Source organism: Palaemon carinicauda, chromosome 14 (assembly GCF_036898095.1).
Source record: "Palaemon carinicauda isolate YSFRI2023 chromosome 14, ASM3689809v2, whole genome shotgun sequence".
Classification (NCBI taxonomy): Eukaryota; Metazoa; Arthropoda; class Malacostraca; order Decapoda; family Palaemonidae; genus Palaemon; species Palaemon carinicauda.
The window spans coordinates 124,884,912-124,902,411 of NC_090738.1; the positions used below are offsets into that span (position 1 = coordinate 124,884,912).

Consider the following 17,500-nt stretch of genomic DNA (forward strand, 5'->3'; position numbering starts at 1 on the left):
TATATATATATATATATATATATATATATATATATATATATATTATAATTTAACGTATGGAAATACAATTTGATTAATTTTTTGTCAAATTAATCTTGAACGTAGTATCAACTTATTGTAATTAAATGGGAAAAAATCGTTGTGAATTTTCGGTAATGCTTATGACATTTGTCTAGTGCTATTCTGCAAACGACTTGGGCCAATTATAGCAAATGCAAAAGTAAACTTATAATTACAGTTTAGGGATAGACGGACGCTAAACGATAATGATGATTATCATTTAACGATTATTGAATAATCATAGTTATAAGGGGGATAGCACATACTTTAAACCTATATCTCATTATATGAGTAAATGCAAACACACTGTATAAGTTATAGATTCATTCGTTTATATTGCAATATAATCAGAAAATGCGAAGGGCGTGGTATGTTAAGTCGTATTCTTCCAATATACTAACCAATCTGTTCAAGTATAAAACATCCATACATGTAAATAGAGAGTAGAAATAAGGTAATATGTAGATAATTACTGATCAATTAAGAAATATATACATATATACATATATATAATATATATATACATATATATAATATATATATATGTATATATATACATATACATATGTATATATATACTTATATATATACATATACATATATAATATACATATACATATATATATATATATATATATATATATATATATATATATACATATATAATATACATATATAATATACATATATATATATGTATGTATATATATATGAATATATATACACACACATATATATAATAGCCAAAAAAGTAGACGTTCGAAAAGTAAGATATAGGGAAGCGATTTCGCCCAAGATTTCCAATCTGAAATCCCTAAGCACTATCACCCTCGTCACGGTTAGAGAGTCTTCCACAATTTTGTTGCTAAAGAAAAGGCATAGGCCTACAGAAGATTGCCAGCACAGGACATTCTGACATCTTGACGTGTAAATAGAATATTTTTAGATCTCTACAAAATGAGTAGCACGCACTAATTCTAGAAGCGTGAGCACTCGATTCTATGGCGGAGAATATGAATTATAATTATCTTTATGGAATAATGCGGAATAAGTTAACAAATTTTAATTATTTTTGAAAAGGAAATGACCGTCTTCAATAAGTTTTTTTAGAATTGATATTATTATTGTTATTATTATTATTATTATTATTATTATTATTATTATTATTATTATTATTATTATTATTATTATTCATAGTAGCCTACATATAATGTTCAAAACGCTATATATGGAACACTTCAAAATACCACAAACTCCTATTTGGCAAACATCCACAGATTAGACTAAATAAAAGACGCTGTTCTATATTTAATATATATATATATATATATATATATATATATATATATATATATATATATATATATATATATATACTGTGTATATATATAAATTTATATATATATATAATATAAATTTATATATTTACATACATATGTATATATGTATATATATATATATGTATATATATATATATATATATATATATATATATATAAATTTATATGCATATATATATATATATGTACATATATATATATATATATATATATATATATATATATATATATATATATATATGTATATATATATGTACATATATATATATATATATATATATATATATATATATATATATATATATATATATATATATACATACATACATTCTCTTATCATTTTTCTCTTCTGTTCAAAAGTCAACAACAAACAAAAAACCATTTTATGTTGTATTTATCTTTTATAATGGCCGTTTTATGCCCTGTTTGTGTTGCGTTTATTTTTATTCTTGAAGGGTATTAGTAAAAGGATCTTGACATCAGATCGAATATTAGTTTAATCTCGAGGCGCTCTGCTATTTATTTGTTCGCGAAGCAAGCGAATTCTACAGGGTTTTTTTTTTTTTTTTTTTTTTTTTTTTTTTTTTTTTTTTTTTTTTTTTTTTTTTTTTTTTGTGCATTATTTTGTTAGGTTTGTTCTAGCAACGGGTCAGTGGCGTTGACATGTGACGAGTGGTCTGATCTTAGTATAGATTAAGATGTTGATCCATGAATATTTTTCCTTCATGGTCAGCATTATGTTTGAGTGCTTAAAAACATTGCATATATAGGGTTGGTGAATTGATTGTGTTGTTTATATGAAGAGAGTAACATTTTCATAAACCGTATTCCTGTGTCATTAAGAACTTAGTGTATGACTATTTTTCCTGCATGGTCAGCATTATATTTGAGTGCTTAAAAACATTGCATATATAGGGAGGGCTGATGTATTTATTGTGCTACTTATATGAAGAAAATTACATTTTTATAAACCGTGTTCCTGTTTCATTAAGAACTTGGTCCATGACTATTTTTCGTTCATAGTCAGAATTATATTTGAGTGCTTAAAAACATTGCCTATATAGGGTTGATGAATTGATTTGGTTATATGAAGAGAATTACATTTTGATAAACCGTATTCCTGTTTCATTAAGAACTTAGTTTATGAATATTTTTCGTGCATAGTCAGAATTATATTTAAGTGCTTACAAACATTGCATATATAGGGAGGGCTGATGTATTTATTGTGTTAGTTTTATGAAGAAGATTACATTTTGATAAACCGTTTTCCTGTTTCATTAAGAACTTAGTTCATGACTATTTTTCCTTCATGGTCAGAATTATATTTGAGTGCATATGTAAAAATTGCATATATATTATTGATGAATTGATCGAGTTAGTTACATGAAGAGAATTACATTTTGATAAACCGTATTCCTGTTTCATTAAGAACTTAGTTCTTGACTATTTTTCGTTCATAGTCAGAATTATATTTGAGTGCTTAAAAACATTGCATATAAGGTTGGTGAATTGATTGTGCTAGTTATATGAAGAGAATTATATTTTGATAAACCGTATTCCTTTTTCATTAAGAATTTGGTTCATGCCTATGGTCAGAATTATATTTGTGTGCATATTAAATATTGCAAGAATGTAATTGATCAATTGATTGTGATAGTTATAGTAATCGTATAGGCAATCCGTTACTAATCCGGAAGCATTGTTGATTGTATAAAAAGAATTACATTTTGATAAACCGTATTCCTGTTTCATTAAGAACTTAGTTCATGAATATTTTTGCTTCATGGTCAGAATTATATTTGAGTGTATATGTAAACATTGCCAATATATTACTGATGAACTGATCGAGTTAGTTACCTGAAGAGAATTACATTTTGACAAACCGTATTCCTGTTTCATCAAGAACTTAGTTCATGACTATTTTTGCTTCATGGTCAGAATTATATTTGAGTACATGAGAAAATATTGCAAGAATATAATTAATCAATTAATTGTTTTAGTTATAGGATTCGTAAAGGTAATCCGTTACTAGTCCGAAAGCATTTTTCATTGTAGAGAATTACGTTTTGATAAACCGTATTCCTGTTTCATTTTTGGTTTATGATTAGAAATCTTGAAAAACAATTACTATAGATTAGATGGATATCATTAATATAGTTAATTCTAAACAAATCTAAATATAATAATCCCATTTTGCCTATTAGAGAAAAACATTTTTTCCTTAGTGAAGCTATACTGTAGTATCAGTGATAATATTTTTGTGATATGTATTACATTGAAACTAAGATTTTTTTTTTATATTAAATGTCACTAAGTGGTGTTATGTCCAGAATACTATATACCAGCTATTTAATTCAAACCAAGAGATTTTTTTCTGATTCTATAATTTTACTTGCTTTTATCGATTGTATTGATATTCTTTTTTGCAATATTTTTCTGCAATTTTGCTTTATTTTTTACGCTATCGGTGGGCATAAGCACGCATAACTTATTTATACATATTTATGCTTTGTTGCCGAAAATCATGTTTACATTATTTCCCGGAAATTTCATGAAACTATCTCCGTACTTTCATTTAATTTTACATTGTTTTTTGACGCACTCAGTGGGTAGATGTATGCAGGCCTTATTTATACATATCAATGTTTTATTACCGAAAATCATATTTTCGTTATTTCCGGAAATTTCATGAAACTCCCCGTGCTTTCATTTAATTTTACTTTGTTTTTTATGCAGGCCTTATTTAATATATATTTTTGTATTGTTACCGAAAATCATGTTTTCCTTATTTCCCGGAAATTTCATGAAACCATCTCCGTATTTAATTTAATTTTACTGTTTTTTGACGCACTCATTGGGCATAAGTACGCATGCTTTATTTATACATAATTAAGTTTTGTTACTGAAAATCATGTTTACATTATTTCCCGGAAATTTCATGAAACTATCTCCGTACTTTCATTTCCTTCCCCGGTTACGTAATATAGATTCTTTGCCTCTTTCTAACGATATCACCATGCCTTGAATGAATAATATTTGCTCTCCTGTCCTAACGATCTATGTTATATAAAGATAAATAAGTTTAATTTAATAAGAAAATAAAGAAATTGACGTTGCAATGTCCATGTCTCCATTTCTTGAGACAAATTGATTCAAAGAATGTCTCAGATGACTTTATATAATGATAAATAAATTTAAGTTAATAAGAAATTAAAGAAATTGAAGTTGCAATGTCCATGTCTCCATTTCTTAAGACAAATTGATTCAAAGAATGTCTAAGATGACTTATCAAGATCTCCACTTTTATTTTGGTTTCATGTAAATATTGTTGAATTCTTTGCGTCCGTGTATTATTTCGGTGTTGCATAAACATTTTATTATATATTTATATATATTTCTATAATACTCTGTTTACAAATCCACATGATTTTGTTAATTCTTTTCGCAATTGGAAATTTATAATTTTTTTGAGCCTATTTTGATGCAATTTATTATAGAAATATCCAATTATGAAATGTATGATATATATATATATATATATATATATATATATATATATATATATATATATATATATATATATATATATTATATATATATATATATATATATATATAGTTGAATTTATTAGAAAGAGATTCATTATATTGCCTTGCGTTTTTTTAAATTGTATTAAAAAAGTAGTAACGTTAAAAGTTAATACGTTTCATCACATCTGTCTAGATACTAGCCTTTTGAATTCAAACATATTGCGCAAATAATTCAACTTACTAGCACAAAAACCATTTGATTAAATTCTCTCTATACGACTATGTGTGATGATGATAATTGACAGGAGTATTATAGTATTTTGATAATAGAAATAGAGAAATGGTATTATTGGTATTTTGTTTCATGGCAGATGATACTATGATATAAATTTCTATTTTATGGAAAAAAACTTTTTTTTTATGGATAGCGCCTTCCGTATTGTTCATAATATTTCCATTCGTGATTTTAATTGTTTTACTTATATTTGAGGAATTTTATTTAGATGTACATTATCAGCTATATGCAAGCGAAGAACATATTATAATTATTATTGTTATCATTATTATTATTATTATTATTATTATTATTAAAAAAAACATTTTTATTTTTAATGTCATATGAAAAAGAATTTTGTCTTTTTAACGTTATATGATAATTTTAAAGCATTTTGGAAATTAGAAAATTATTAGCTTACCGGAAAAGAAAAGAATAAAATTGCGTTTAGCAGATTAATATTTGCCGTTAAACAGTTGTATAGATTAAATTTCCATAACGGATAGTTATTGACAGTAATTATAAGTGGTTGCATAATCTCTTGTTATTGAGGTTAATAATAGCAGATATACGAAGATGGTGTCTAGATTGTAGATGAAACACGGGTTAATAACAGCGCTTTCCATGATGGACAGTTGGAAATTGTCGGACCATATTTTGAAAAATATTTATGATTCACAACAGCTGCGCTGTTACAATAAGGAAGCACTCGTGTGATGAAGATGTAATTACGTATAAAAGTTGTAATTTTGCGAAGAGATTTTCGTAATTATCAATTTTAATTTTATCGTAACATTGATAAATGAGTTGATTTTTCGGAGATAATTTGTTTGTAATGTTGAGTTAATTTGTTCGTAATATTGATAAATGAGTTAATTTTTCGGAGATTTTTGTAATTGTCAATATAGTTTGTTCGTAATATTGATAAATGAGTTAATATTTCAGATATTATTGTAATTATCATTTTATTTGTTCGTAATATTGATAAAAGTTAATTTTTCGGAGATTTTTATAATTAATATAATTTGTTCGTAATATTGATAAACGAGTTCATTTTTCGGAGATTTTTGTAATTATCAATATAATTTCTTCGTAATATTCATAGACGAGTTAATTTTTCAGAGATTTTTGTAATTAACAATTTAATTTTTTCCCAATATTGATAAATTAATTAACATTTCTAATATTCACTATATTTAGTAAATGACGGACGTAAAAGTAAAAGGCTGACCACATACATGTAATAGTGTTAATTCAAGAAATGGGGGGGGGGGGCATAGTCTATTCTATGAAAAGTACAGCAATGGAAATTAATGAGGAGAACTGTAATCTTACCAGATTTATTTTTGTTTAGCTTTGCAAAATTTTAATCTATATTTTGTTGAAAGTTAGTATTTTTATATGAGTAATTGTCAGAATTAATTATATACATTTGATTATACATTCTTAAATATGGATAGTTTATCAGTAGTATTTGTGTTAATGCAATCGTTTATTTCCCAGATTTTTGTTTAGCTTTGTCTTTGCAAAATTTCAATTGATATTTTCTTGAAAGTTAATTTTTTTATATGAGTAATTGTCAGAATTAATTATCATAAACATTTAATTATACATTCTTAGATATTGATAGTTTATCAGTAGTATTTATGTTACTGCAATCTTTTATTTCTAATTTGTTTATCTTGGTCTTTGCAAAATTTCAATTTATATTTTCTTGAAAGTTAGTTTTTTATATACGAGTAATTTACTGTACATAATTATCATATACATTTAAATATACATTCTTAGATATAGATAGTTTATCAGTAGTATTTATGTAAATGCAATCGCTTAGCCTTGGCTTTGCAAAATTTCCATTTAAACTTTCTTGAAAGTTAGTATTTTTATATGAGTAATTGACATAATTAATTATCATATATATTTGATTATACATTCTTAGATATGGATAGTTTATCAGTAGTATTTATGTTAATGCATTATTTTATTTCTCATTTGTTTAGCTCGGTCTTTGCAAAATTACAATTTATATTTTCTTGAAAGGTAGTTTTTCATATGAGTTATTGACATAAATAGCATATACATTTAATTATACATTCTTAGATATTGATAGTTTATCAGTAGTATTTATGCTATTGCAATCTTTTATTTTTCATTTGTTTAGCTTTGTCCTTGCAAAATTTCAATTTATATTTTCTTGAAAGTTAATTTTTTATATGAGTAATTGTCAGAATTAATTATATACATTTAATTATACATTCTTAAATATAGTTATTTTATCAGTAGCATTTATTTTATAGCAATCTTTTATTTCTCATTATATGATATTTTTCCTTCCATGATTATGCAATTTATATTGATTCCTGATATAAGCCAAATCTATTAGCCATTGTTATGTTGTTATTTCACTTTTACTTATCCAATTTTTTGTACAGGAAGACTTTTTTCACTATTACATATAATTTTAGTTACAATTACACTAGTATACCTTGACTCTTACACATACCTGTATATATCACAATTAAATATCAGTAAATATTTATTCTTTTAGATTTATATAATTTCTTTTATATAACTTTGTTCATTGACCGTCATTTTCTTCCCACTTTATTATTTATTCCTGCAATTTCATTTCTTTCATATTTAGGCTATTCATTCCTTATTTTTTTAACATTTTAAAATTGGCTCTACACATTAATTTTATATTATCATTGTCATTGTAATATCAATATTTAACATTTTAGGGCTTATAATTTTCTTGATCATTTTTAGGATTTTGTTAATTTGCCTATTTTAATTTCTTGGTGGCATTCTTGTCTGCTCATTGTTTCAGTTTAATTAATTTTAACTTCTTACTTTTTCATATTGTGATTTTTGCACACTTTATATTTTCCAACTTTTGGGTTTATCATATGCCATGCAAAATCAAGCTAGTTTCATTGTCAATGTGCCATTTTTATTAAGTATATATCCATGAAACTCAACGTGATACATTAATTATTCAAAATTCATAATATTTTCATTTTCACTGTTCATGAAAAATTTTAGTTCATAACCATTTTTTATATAATTTGAATTTAGACAGTAATTATTCAAAATTTATAATATTTTCATTTTCACTGTTCATAAAAATTTGAGTTCATAACCCATTTTTATATAATTTGGATTTATTCAACATTTCTCTTTTGTTTTCATTTTAAGACCATAGTAATAATAATGAATATGGATGAATGAAAGCCCTATTTGACATCTTAGTTTATATTTTGACAAAAAAAAAAAAGATATTCTACACAGTTTCACAGACAATAAATAAGACAGTAAGTGACTTAGAACAGACGAGTAGCTGGTAGGTGTATCACCGGAGAATAGTCATAATACATATGTATAAATATATACATATACTTATATACTTCTAAATCGTTATTAAGTACATTGGGCATAATGTAATAAGTCGACTTAATTACTTTTTCTTATGGGAAATTGATCAGCACACGCTCACTTACATACCAAGGTTACTACCACCAGTACTCTAATGCTATATATATAGAGAGAGAGTTAAAAGGGTCAGTATTATCATAACAAAATAGCAATGGGGGAACATTACTTCAAACAAATTTGTTAAAAAAAAGTTAGAGTTGTTTTACGAAATTTCCTCCTTTTACCTACACAGAAAATTATCTATTTTTATGATAATAACGAGTACATTTTTTTTTACAATAAGAATTTCTTGTATAGTCAATTATGGATGCATATATATGTGTACACACTTCTATGTTTGCATGCATTTCTTACTTTGAGAGACTTCAAAAGGGTTAAATTTCAAGTCAATGAGAGAAGGCTGCAAACATACATGAACTAACAGCTACTTATAACTATAGAATAAAGTCAGTGCGGTGAAAAGTGTTTTTATATTTTTACTTATTGAATTAAGTGCAGAAATTTGTTGCTGGTGATGTGCGCTGCATTTTTTGGAGGAAGGGTTTGCCATTTGAGACCCAAATTCATTTGGTTAGAAACAGATCAACGACACTTGGGTTCTTGAAAACTGATAGCACTATTTTTAAAGAGTTATTTGAACGCTACGACATTATAGCCTGTACAGTACAGTAATATAGTTATGTTACTTCCAAAACACTTGACGCACTTTATAGGGAAAAAGAATTTTTTTTTTTCATCATACACTAAGGAAAGATAAATTGACCAGAGTGCTATTTACATACTTTTACACAACGAAAACTTAAGTTATCACAGCTGTAATAAAAATCGACACTGACCACATGTCAGTGCACATAAATAATATATATTTATATCCGAAAAAAAAACAGTTATTTCGGGAAAACTAGAAGCCACTGGTTCTAAACTTAGAAATTATTTGACAGGAAAATACAGCAGTTTGTCAGCGCAATGGTTTGGCACAGAATTTACTTACATTATTTACAAATTAGTCGCTCTTAGCACCTGCTTACACACACCTGTGCGCTCCCCCCACACAGCCGATAGCCATCACTATTAAATTCAACGCTTATCACGATCATCTTTTTCTTATTGAATTAGGAAGAAAAAAATCGCGCGCAAAGGGAAATCACTTTTCACAGCTTTTCCAGACTCTTAGAATTAGTAAGCAGTTCCCTCGTTAATCTCCAGACTTGCTTAGCGGCCGACTCGAGCGCGGGGGATGATGCCCCCTTGAGGAGATTAATCGTCGGTAGGAAGTAGTGTGGGCATCGGCGGCACTGGAGACACGTAATGAGCTGGAGAAATATTCCGACCAGCCTGTCGCCGAGCGCCCCTTCGTCCCACTCGGTATCACGGGGATGCTTCTCGCACTCGTAGAGCATCAGCGTTTTGACGGCGTAGGCTGGCACTGGGTCGCCTGGCAGGTCGAGGTGGCGATCTCGCAGCGTCTTCAGGATGGCGAGGCACCGCTTGCGGGAGGCGCCGTATAGTAAGCGGTTTTCGGCGTCGTTGAATGACAGGACCCAGGCGTCGCTCTCCAAGCCACCGCTCGTCGTACTTCCCCCCACTGAGCTTTCTTTGCTTAAAAGATCGAATCCTTCGGTTTTCACTTCGGCCACTAAACTCGGCGCTGGCCAAGGGACGTGTGGGGAGGGCCAGTGGGCTGCTGACCTGGGCCACACGCCTGTACATTTGAATGCCGGGGTTATTTGAACGATGTACCTATCTCTTATCCTTAACTTGACCTCGCTCGTGTCACCCACCATTCGCACCGTATCTCGGTAGGCACACTTATCTATCGACTGAGCCACCAACGTGTGAAGTCTTGAGCGCATTTTGCGGGCCGACAAATATCCCGAGGCCGTGATGAACTCGACCCAAAGGGACATAGAACGTTTCCTCCCGTCGCTCAACTTGAGGACGGCGCTTCCTGGAATACTGCCGTCGTCGACGAAGTTGAATTCTCCCATTTGATTCAGGTATAGAATGGCTTCGAACTCCGTAGGGGAAACGACGTTGAGTCCCTCGAAACGGCCGTTAACCTCTGTCAGGGAAGAGATGACCCGAGGCTCTTGCACCTCGACTTCCTTCAAAACATCCTGCACGACCTTGACCACCTCCCGAAGCGTCTTCGCAACAGCTGCTCTGCGAGCGGCGACTCTCTCGCTAGAGTATTTGTTTACCTGGTACAACATGCGTGACTGGGCCCCTTGCATATCTGCTGGCACTAACATCGTTAATCTCTTTCTGTTTTTTCCTCTTTCCACTGAATAATAAAATCTTGAGATATCAAGATAGATTTAGAGAGTTGCTAATCTTTTCCTGTTTTTCCGCTTTCCACTGAACAAGAAAATCTTAAGATACCAAGATAGATTTAGAGAGTTTTTATCTCTTTCCGTTTTTCCGCTTTCCACTGAACAAGAAAATCTAAGATATCAAGATAGATTTAGAGAATTGCTAATCTTTTTCTGTTTTTCCTCTAGAGAGTTGCTAATCTTTCTCTGTTTTTTCCTCGAGAGTTACTAATCTTTTTCTGTTTTTCCTTTAGAATTGCTAATCGTTTTCTGTTTTTCCTCTTTCCACTGAATAAAAAAATCTTAAGATATCAAGATAGATTGAGAGAGTAATCGAAAACAAGCGGTCTTTTGTGATGGTCTTCGTTGTTTGGAACTGGAAGGGTAAACAAGTACAACGTGTTCGAAAAGCGTGAGTCGAGAATGTGTGATAATGGTGGTTAGGTGGTGGTGGAGGTGGAGGAGTAGGAGGAGGAGGAGGTGATATCGGGGGGCACGTGTTGTTGGCACCTGCTTGGCACTCGATGCAACGGGGCTTCCTCACAACCTCGCGTTGCTAATTACTGATGCGTGAGTTGCGCCTGCAGGAGATGCAATGTGGGCGGGGCCTTTTCCGAACCATGCACCTCCCATTGTCCCGCCCTTCTGTCACGGTACCGCTTCAAGGAGTAGGACAACGGTAGGAAATCCATCTCGGCCCGCCGTCAAGAGTCCCTGACCTACCCTGGCATACATCGATCGATGGGGCCCCCTATGACTCGTGTCACTGCTGTCACGTGGTGTGCCTTTTATTTTCAGGTACAGAAATTAACAAGAGACTTGACATGTCGTGACTTTTTTTTTTTTATTTCTTCTGACCTCTGATGACCCGTCACAGGGTGGCATTTCCTTTTAGGGGCCAATTTCTTCCATTCAGATATTGTTCTTTTGGTTGCAAGAGGAATAGTATTGGTTTTTAAAAATAAAAGCTTGATATATTAACATTGTTGTAGATACTCTGTTCTTGTAAGGAGATCTCTCGTAAGGCGCCAGGTTTGGGATGCCCCCTGAGTGAGAGCCTGACGGGGAGTGCCACGGAAGAGGTCCACCTGAGGGAGGAAATAGTGAGGGCACCGGCGACACAGAAGGCAAGAGATGAGTTGGAGTAGAATGCCGTTGATGCGATCCCCTAAGCTAATCGTGTCCCACTCCCATTCGTGAGGGTGTTTTTCACATTCATACAGAACGAGGGTTTTTAAAACGTAGGAACTGACCGGGTTACCAGCCAGCTCTAAATGGCGGTCTCTTAGCGTTTTAAGAATTGAGAGGCACTTCTTCCTGCATCCCTGGGTTAGGAGTCTGTCCTCAGCCTCACTGAATACCATGACCCACGTATCCCCTTCGGCCGTTATGGCCGCCTCCTGCTTTTCCTTTTCCTTTTCTCTCGCGAGATGAGAACAGTCCCGCGAAACGAGAGTGAAACCAGACATCTTTACCTCGGCCGCCAGTTCTACCCCAGGCCAGGGCAGGGATAATTCAGGCCAGTGGGCAGCCGACCTCGGCCAGATACCATAGCATTTGAAGGCCAAAACCAGATCGAGGGTGTAAGTGTCCCTAATTCTGACACGGACCTCCGAAGTGCCCCCTACCATACGCAGTTGATCACGATATTGCGATTTCTCGACCGCCTGGGCCACTAGAGTCTGGAATCGAGCGCGCATCTTGCGAGAAGACAAGTAACCCGAAGCTGTGATGAATTCCACCCACAGCGACATCGAACGCTTTCGTCCGTCACTGAGTTTTAGGACAGCACTGCCTGGCACCGTCCCGTCGTCGACCAGGTTGAATTCGCCCATTTGATTGAGGTAGATGGTGACCTGGTATTCATTGGGGGACATGATGTGCAGCCCTTCCCAACGGCCGCCAGCTTGGGTGAGCGTAGACAGGCACCGCGGTTCTTGAGCTTCGACATGTTTCATTAAATCGTGGGCCACCTGAACCACCTCCTCCACCCTTTTGGCCACGATGATACGTCTCTTGGCGACCTGTTCATTGTAATATTGTTCGAGGGCGGCCACAAGTTTCCCCGATGCGCCTGCCACCCCGTCACTAGGCACCAACATGGTGTTTGTTTGAGAAACTCTTAGTCCTGCGATTTACACTCGCACACAAACACAATATTCTCGTGTTGAGCGGTTTACAAGTCCACCGAACAGCACAGCGACATGTAACTTATCCCTCTAGGCTTCACGAGGCGCTGCTTACAACTCCCTCGTACACAGTTAGGATCGAAAACTTGATTTGGGGCTTAAATCTCCGTGAGTAATTACTATATAATATCCATTTAGTTCACTGATAAGTTGGCTCCTCTAAACTACGACTTCGTCTGTTCCCTATCCTTGGGATCTACTGGCTGGGGGTGACGTCAAGCAGAGACCAACTCTCCATTGGTCCTCAAGTAGGGGGAGGAGCGGTCGATAATCCGGAAAGAGAATACGAGCTCCCATTGGATGCTGTGATGGTGTGTGGGCGTGTCGAGAAGCCTCCTCGAACCTGGTTGGCTGAGCGTCAGGGCGAGCGCACGAATGCCAAGAGTGATTAGTTGTGAATCGTTGACAAGTTGACAGAAGTTGCGCCTCGCCCCGCCCCCTTCGTGAGAAGTTGCCCGTGATCTGCTACGCGCTCTACCTCACACGTAAATTAATAGACTATCGGGTCAAACAAAGGAAGACAAGATTCCCAGTACCTACCTGTGAATTAAATATCACGTTTAGCGAGAAGTCTCGGGCTAGCCCGGAGGTAGTTGGTGCTGGCGGTAGTAGTAGTAGTAGTGGTGGCCGCATAAAGACATTACTTGAGGGACCATTGGGAAAAGGAAAGAGAGAGAGAGATAGATACCACCCATTATTGACCCTTTCAGATGTGCTCACCTGTAAAAAACACTCAATTAGACGCTTGGAATTTTGGCCCATAAGTGAAGTGCTGGATGAGTGAAATTCAAGTTTTCTAAGTCGCCAGCATTCCGTTCGGACGTCAAAATATGAATAAAGCAAAGAAGTAATGTTTTTGTTTCCTATCTTGAGAAATTTGAAGTTAAATGAGTAGCAAATTTTTACTAATTACTGACAAATGTTTAGGTCTCTTTGTGGGCTAAGTTATAGCACCCGGGAGTTAGATGTGAATCACAAGGAGTTGAATGGCTGTGTGTAATCACATTTATATAGCGATTATTTTCATTTCATTCAGTAGAAATTTGTATGAAACGAATGTCATTTCCTATGGGTCATCTATCCCCTGATCTGTATATTACGGAGTGTAGTGAATGCATTACATTTCATGTTATTTCCCATCGTTATGACCGTGGATGTTGTAACGCCAGTTTTTCGTCGTGAATTTAAGGTTATGGCACTGATAATTTTTTTTCAGTTTTCTGGTGCTGTTTGTGGTTACCATTGTGCTTCTGTGCGTGTTGATACGTATGATTATATATGTGTATGTATATGTATATATATATATATATATATATATATATATATATATATATATATATATATATATATATATATATATATATATATATATATATATACACACACACACAGTAGGCCTATATATATGAAATTACTAACTACACTATAACCTTCTCCAGATTATGTCAGACTAAAATTCTTTTAACGAAATCTCAAACGACCTGATAAGTGTTAATATTTTGCAGTTCTCTTTGGTATTTTACGGCCTGGTTTTCATGTCGTGTTTAATAATGTTTCCGAAGCACGAAAGCAGACAAAGCAGAATTTTTAAGGAAATGCATATTTACATTCTCATTTGTTACTTCTTTTTTTTTCTTTTTTTTTTTGTAAAATTAGTATTTGACTCCTAATTAACAAGACTCGTTAAGATTATCTTGACCAGTTTTTATTCTGATGTTTAATCAAGACGAGGTCGGATTAAGTTGCAAAGAACATGGGGTGATTATGCTTGCATTAAAAAAAAAGAAAAAAAAAAAAGAGTAACCAGCAAAAACCTAATTTGAATTCGTGGTAATGTAAAGAATTATTCCGGTGTTTTGAGATCAAGGATTAATTTATACAAATTTCAAATGCCTGCTTGTCTCACGTTTGTGGGTTACTTATTATTCGTGTTCCCTGAACGAATGTGTATATGAATTATATATTTTTTGATACATTTTACTTGTTATACTTAAAGGGCTGCTTTTCTTGGCTTGTACTGCAGGGGAACCTTATCTCTACAGGACCTTCATAGTCATTTTATCGCATATATTCCAAGGCATTCTGCATTTCACACCCCAAATTATTCGTTTATTGTCAAATCCACATTATTGAAGCACTTACAAAACAATTTTGGTTTAATGATTTTAAAAACTGCGCCCCCAACCATTGGTTATGCATAAGCACTTCTTTATTCAAGTCCTGACAGCAGATTTCAAAAACTGACAGACAACTATTGTATTGATTTAAAAAATTACCCCCCCCCCCAAAAAAAAAAGATAATGCAAGACTCCTCAATTTGAAGTCCTGACAGCAGATTTTAAAAGCAGACAACGTCCAATAGCATCGAATTTCCAGAACGAATTTCCTATCAATTTTCTCGCCACCCCTCGGCCTGATACCCGTCTGCGTTATTGCACAGACAGACAATCAGGGGTTGTGGTGGCCGATGTGGTATACGTCCCAGACTGGGGTTCGAGTCCCGCTCAAACTCGATAGTTCCTTTGGTTGCTGCAACCTCACCATCCGTATGAACTAAGGATGGAGGCTTTGGGGGATCCTATAGATCTATCTGCTGAGCTATCAGTAGCCATTACCTGCCCCTCCTTGGTCTCAGCTTTGATGGAGAGGGGCTTTGGGGCTGAACATATGTATATATGGTCAGTCTCTAGGGCATTGTCCTGCTCGATAAGGCAATGTCACTGTCTCTTGCCTTTGCCAATCATGAGTTACATTTAAACCTTTGAAATGACTGGCAGAGAAAAAGCCGCTACGCTTCATTATTGGGGTTCAATTATCGAGTGGCATTGCTAATGATTGCCCCGAGAGAGTGGCGCTTATCATTGTGATGGCAAGATACAAAGGGCGTTTAATTGGTGCTTTGGGCTTTTATTTTGATTCGCTCGATTTGGCCGTCTGTGCGTTATCAGAGCAGATGGGGACTAGTTTAGATTCTTTAATTGCGCTGGAAGTTATACACACACTGGCTATTATATTATATTATATTATATATATATATATATATATATATATATATATATATATATATATATATATACACACACACATATATATATATATATATATATATATATATATATACATACAATATATATCTATATAATATAATTAAATATGATATAATTCAATTTGGGGTGATTAAGTGCAAACGAATATGGGTTTTACATTTTGCTTTACTATGCATAAATGTTAATTTGCCAAGTAAATCTTAAGGTATTAGAGAATGCGGTGACGTTTGTTCTTATATAGTCTAGCAGTTGATAACAATATATTGGGATAGAGTATACACATTATTATTGTTATTATTATTATTATTATTATTATTATTATTATGATGATGATGTTAAGTTTGTTGTCGCAGAAATGTCTCTTACCGAGAGAGGGACCCGCTGCCAAGTTATCCGACAGCGTGTAGAAACCGCTAAGTCTTCCGACGGATATGAAACATATAAATTTTTTTGTGTATATCATATTGGGTTTATTCCATTTTGGGGAATTTAGCGCTTGAATTCTTCAAAATTAACTTTGAATGGCTGTCATTTTTCTGTTTGGTAAAGTTACATGTTTTCTGTCATTATTTTAATTGCCTGTCATACGAAGTTTTAATTTGTACTTCTCTGTTTTTATATGGTGCTTATATATTAGTATTCAAGAGTATTGCTGTGTTCTCCGCTGAATATCAATACCAAAGAACATTGCTATGTTTTCCGCTGATAGTATTATCGTGCTTTGTTTCAATATTTACAAGTTCGGTCACATTTGTTATTTCAATATTTACAAGTTCGGTCACATTGTTGTTTCAATATGTTCAAGTTCGGTCGCATTTGTTGTTTCAGTATTTACAAGTTCGGTCACATTTGTTGTTTCAGTATTATCAAGTTCGGTTACATTGTTATTTCAATATTTACAGGTTTGGTCACTTTGTTGTTTCAATATTTACAAATTCGCTTATATTGCTGTTTCAACATAGACAAGTTCGGTCACATTTGTTGTTTCGATATTTACAAGATCCGTCTCATTGTTATTTCAATATTTACAAGTTCGGTCACATTTGTTATTTCAATATTTTCAAGTTTGGTCACGTTATATCAATTTCGGCCACGTTGTTGTTTCAGTATTAACAAGTTCTGTCACCTATTGTTTCAATATTTACAAGTTGGGCCACATTGTTTTGCATTATTTACAAGCTCAGTCACATTGTTATTTCAATATTTACAAGGTCGGCCACATTGTTTTTTTGCTGACATCGCGAATTTTATATTTTTTTCGTTACTGTGGCCTATGTTGTTTTGAATTTATCAATATGCTGTATTATTCTACG

The 17,500-nt window shown here is 33.0% G+C and overlaps 3 protein-coding genes across 7 annotated transcripts in view; all 3 read right to left on the bottom strand.

The window, feature by feature from the left end:
- Nucleotides 1-17,500, bottom strand: part of rg (rugose) — a 327,718-nt gene that overhangs the window by 101,944 nt on the left and 208,274 nt on the right. The window lies entirely within an intron of this gene.
- LOC137653746 (protein mab-21-like 2) lies at nucleotides 9,505-11,025 on the bottom strand. Its single transcript, XM_068387368.1, has one exon. It carries the CDS (start codon nucleotides 10,889-10,891, stop codon nucleotides 9,791-9,793), a length of 1,101 nt encoding a protein of 366 aa, XP_068243469.1. The 5' UTR covers nucleotides 10,892-11,025; the 3' UTR covers nucleotides 9,505-9,790.
- Nucleotides 11,050-13,347, bottom strand: LOC137653745 (putative nucleotidyltransferase MAB21L1). Its single transcript, XM_068387366.1, has one exon. It carries the CDS (start codon nucleotides 13,051-13,053, stop codon nucleotides 11,929-11,931), a length of 1,125 nt encoding a protein of 374 aa, XP_068243467.1. The 5' UTR covers nucleotides 13,054-13,347; the 3' UTR covers nucleotides 11,050-11,928.

Bases quoted from the DNA above. Each gene is read 5' to 3' on its own strand.
- LOC137653746 (XM_068387368.1), bottom strand. From the start codon at position 10,891: ATGTTAGTGCCAGCAGATATGCAAGGGGCCCAGTCACGCATGTTGTAC.
- LOC137653745 (XM_068387366.1), bottom strand. From the start codon at position 13,053: ATGTTGGTGCCTAGTGACGGGGTGGCAGGCGCATCGGGGAAACTTGTG.